Source organism: Helianthus annuus, chromosome 11 (assembly GCF_002127325.2).
Source record: "Helianthus annuus cultivar XRQ/B chromosome 11, HanXRQr2.0-SUNRISE, whole genome shotgun sequence".
Lineage (NCBI taxonomy): Eukaryota > Viridiplantae > Streptophyta > Magnoliopsida > Asterales > Asteraceae > Helianthus > Helianthus annuus.
The window spans coordinates 88,352,753-88,356,667 of NC_035443.2; the positions used below are offsets into that span (position 1 = coordinate 88,352,753).

Below are 3,915 nucleotides of genomic sequence, written 5' to 3' on the forward strand. Positions count from 1 at the left end.
TTTGGCATGCTTTTTGTGGCCCGGCGGGTTCACAAAACGACATCAACGTGCTGCAACAATCTCCATTATTTCTTACTCAACGAAACGGAACGGCGCCAAATTGTCCATTTCAGGTGAACGACCACTTATACAAACGCGGGTATTATCTTACTGATGGGATCTACCCTAGCTGGTCCGTGTTTGTGAAGTCTTTTCCATATCCTCACATCCCGAATGAAAAAAAGTTCACGAGGCAACACGAGGCCGCAAGAAAAGATGTGGAACGGGCGTTTGGTGTGTTAAAGGCGAAGTGGGGAATACTAAATCGTTCAATGCGTTCGAAAACGGTGAAAAAGATAAGGTCCATCGTGTATACGTGCCTTATTTTACATAACATGATTATAAAAGACGACGGAAGGGCGATAGTACCGGTACATATTCAAGATCCTCCAGTCGAACCCGTCTTCGATGATACAACTTATAGCGAGCTCATTGACGAAGAAACGCATTGGAGACTAAAACACGATCTCGTTGAGCATCTCGAAAGTTTAGATCTACCTCACTTTGAAGTGAGCTCCGACGACGAGTAGTTTGTTTTTATATTTTTCTAGTTTGAATGTAATTTTTATTTTTCTAGTTTGAATGTAATTTTTATTTTTTTAGTTTGAATGTAATTTTTTTTTAATTTAATGAAATGTCTTTTATTTAATTTAATGAAATGTCTTTTATTTAATTTTTATTTTTATTAATATTTTTTAAATTTATAAACATGCATAATTTTACAACAAATAAAAAAAAAAAAACACAAGTCCCCTAAGAGGGAGTGTCGCCATCAAATTGGGGTGTTAGGATAGTTTAAAAGGAGAGTTGACGTGATTGGTGGTGTGTAAGAGAGGGGACTCCCCTCAGTGCCCCACTCACCCTAATATTAAAGAAAAAAAGTGGGACCTACGAGTCTTCTTTATCTGACACACTTGTTCAGAAAAGAAAGAAAACTGTAGTCCTTTACTTTGCCTTTCATTTCATTGTCATACACACACTCACTGACACTCACCTCTTCTCTTCACCCATCCATATGTCTACATGGATTTCCCAAACGACATCGTTCAACCCCCACCCCCACCACCACCTCCAACTCGCCGCCGTCGCCGCCGCAACCGTCGTCCTCCCACCCGCCGCAACCGCCGTCCTCCCCACTCCACCACCACCACCGACGGCGACGGCAGCTTCGGCTTATCCGACTCCGACGCGCCGTCATCGTCATCGGCGCGTATGGACTCCGAATGCGGTTCTTCTGGAATCTTCTCGTATAATCCTAGCCGAATTGAGTCTTCTTCGGATGAGATTGATCTGGAGAGTGGTGAGTTGGAGATGAAGGTGCATTGTTTAGTAAAAAATGAGAAGCTGTGTCGGATTTGTCACCTGAATTTTGAGATTTGCGGTGGTGATACGGCGGAAGACGACGGTGGTGGTGGTGGTGAGATTGAGTTGGGGTGTAAGTGTAAGGGGGATCTTGGTGCTGCTCATAAACAATGTGCGGAAACTTGGTTTAAAATCAAGGGGAATATGTAAGTATTATGTGATGAATTTCTTATTTTTATGGAAATGGAAGGATTTTAATGAATTTATTTAATATGTTTTTGTTTGGTCAGTATAATAATAATTATCAATGGAATTTTAATTCTTTTAAAATATGTGAAATGGCATAATTACCTTGTATCCAGTCAATTTAGATTCAATTACAGCCCCATTATTCCATTATGTGAAACGAACACTACTAGCGTTTAGTTGTTGGTATGAATGTGCATTTCAGTATCTAGGTATGGAAAATTATTGTTTTTAGGGAAAGAATCGACGCGTTTAAGAAGTATGCATTTGGTTACCTTTAGATGTTGTTTAACATGGCTGGTTTGTTTTCCTATAGTTTAGATGGATATCTTTGAAGATGAGATGTTAGGAATGAATTGTTTGACGGTAAAAGTCAAAATGCATCTCTGAATTTGGTAGATTTGATAAGCTTTATTTCTGAATTATGACTGGTAAAGTGAGAATTTCATATATGAAAGAACCATCTTAGAGAGATCATATATTTCTTCTGTGTGTTCAATGTCTACGTTTTATATAGTTTGACTTTGAGTTTGGCCAATGTGCGAAAATATTTTTACATAGGTTTAACATTATGAGCTTTGATTAATGTCATATGTATCCAGTCAATAGGATTATCTTTGAACAATAAGCAAAAGCATGTTGATTTTGGAATCATGAGACTAGTCGTGTTTGACTCTATATAAGTCAAACATATATAAAGTAAGGTTCTATATGACTAAAATACCACAAGTTATGCAGCATCGAACCCTTTCGAATTTACGATTTCAAGAAGATATATGTGCATTTTCAAGAAAAGGTTTGGTTTACGTTGATTTGTTGGATGAACTAGTTTTTTTGTCATTTGTTGATCATTTACCAAATTCCCCATTGCAAAGTCAAGAAAGCGACATTAAATATCTTTTAAGTGTCCGGCGGTAGTCTCTTTTAATCATTATATATCATTTCCCGTGACAAAACAGGTTCTATAATGCTTATATCAATATTTAAGAAATAAGTTTGTTCTAAATGAGTCGGGTTTGTTTATTATGGTTCCCGTGACAAAAAATGTAGATTATAGTTAGCCGTAAGTTCGAACCCGAATTAGTTAAATATGATGTCATACAAAAAACCAACATTAAGTTAGTTAAAACCTACTCTTGGATTTAAAAGTTTTATAAGCTACTCATGCTAATGGAACCTTGTTTATTAAGTTATGAGGCTACCTAAGTACCTAACCTTAAACAACTTATGTATCTTTTTTTTGTTTTTGTTTTCAATGATTGATATTATATACCTAACACATTTTGGTTTAGTTTGTTTATATTTTTTAAATGTAACATTTCAAGGCTTAATGATTGGTTTAATAGTTTTTTAGTGTAGTTGATGCGACATGATTCGGTTGATCTCTCTGTATGCATCGTTTTCTTGCCAATTGGCATGTTTGGATGATATGATTTGAATTGGCTCGTTGTCATTGATTGCATCCTGTTGTAGTATTTCATGATGTTCACTTTTGAAACACGTATCTAAACACATGCACAAAAAATCAACTATGACGGATGCGAATATGTATTTATATATTTATATTTATTTTATGGTGATGATCAGGACTTGTGAGATATGTGGCGCAATAGCACAAAATGTAGGCGGGGAGCAGAACAATGAGACAAGCCACACCACGGCTGAAACCGAGCCAACAGCTGCAGGGCCCATGGTAGTCCCTACGGAGCCAGCACGTACTTTCTGGCGAGGTCGCAGAATCATGAATATCTTGTTGGGTTGCATGGTTTTTGCGTTCATTATTTCTTGGCTCTTTCACTTCAATGTATTGCCTTAATTTGGGTAGAAAGGGAAAGTTGTTGAGAAGCTATAGATGTATGGATTGGATGTTGGATCACAGAAGTGTATATATTTACTAGGTTATTACATGAAAAATCCAATATGAACAAAATTTCATATAAACAAAATTAATAAAAATATATGTACATATTATATTCTAACTATATGTCATTGATTATTAACATGAAAAATCCAATATGAACTAAATTTCATAGAAAAAAGAATGTTCAACTGACCAACAGATGGGTGCCCAACTAACTTATCAAGTAATTCATGCAAAGAAATATTTATAGATGACCATTTGAAGCAACAGAGAGGCACCCCTGAATTGTAGTAAGATTACTTTATCCATACCACTTTTTTTTTAGTAATCATGAGAACCCGTTATAAGAAAATTGAGTAAAACGTAGCTTGCGTCATAAACGTGCCTTCAAGGAGTTGCTGGTTAAGGGCATCAAATGGAAGGAAGTTGGATGTGAAGTGGCAATAGTAATAAAGTTGCTAGACGTG

At 36.4% G+C, this 3,915-nt stretch overlaps 1 protein-coding gene across 1 annotated transcript; it reads left to right on the plus strand.

The window, feature by feature from the left end:
- Positions 1 to 931: 931 nt before the first annotated feature.
- On the plus strand, positions 932 to 3,489 carry LOC110890346. Its single transcript, XM_022137944.2, has 2 exons — positions 932 to 1,547; positions 3,175 to 3,489. Exons 1-2 carry the CDS (start codon positions 1,063 to 1,065, stop codon positions 3,401 to 3,403), a joined length of 714 nt encoding a protein of 237 aa, XP_021993636.1. The 5' UTR covers positions 932 to 1,062; the 3' UTR covers positions 3,404 to 3,489.
- Positions 3,490 to 3,915: the final 426 nt, after the last annotated feature.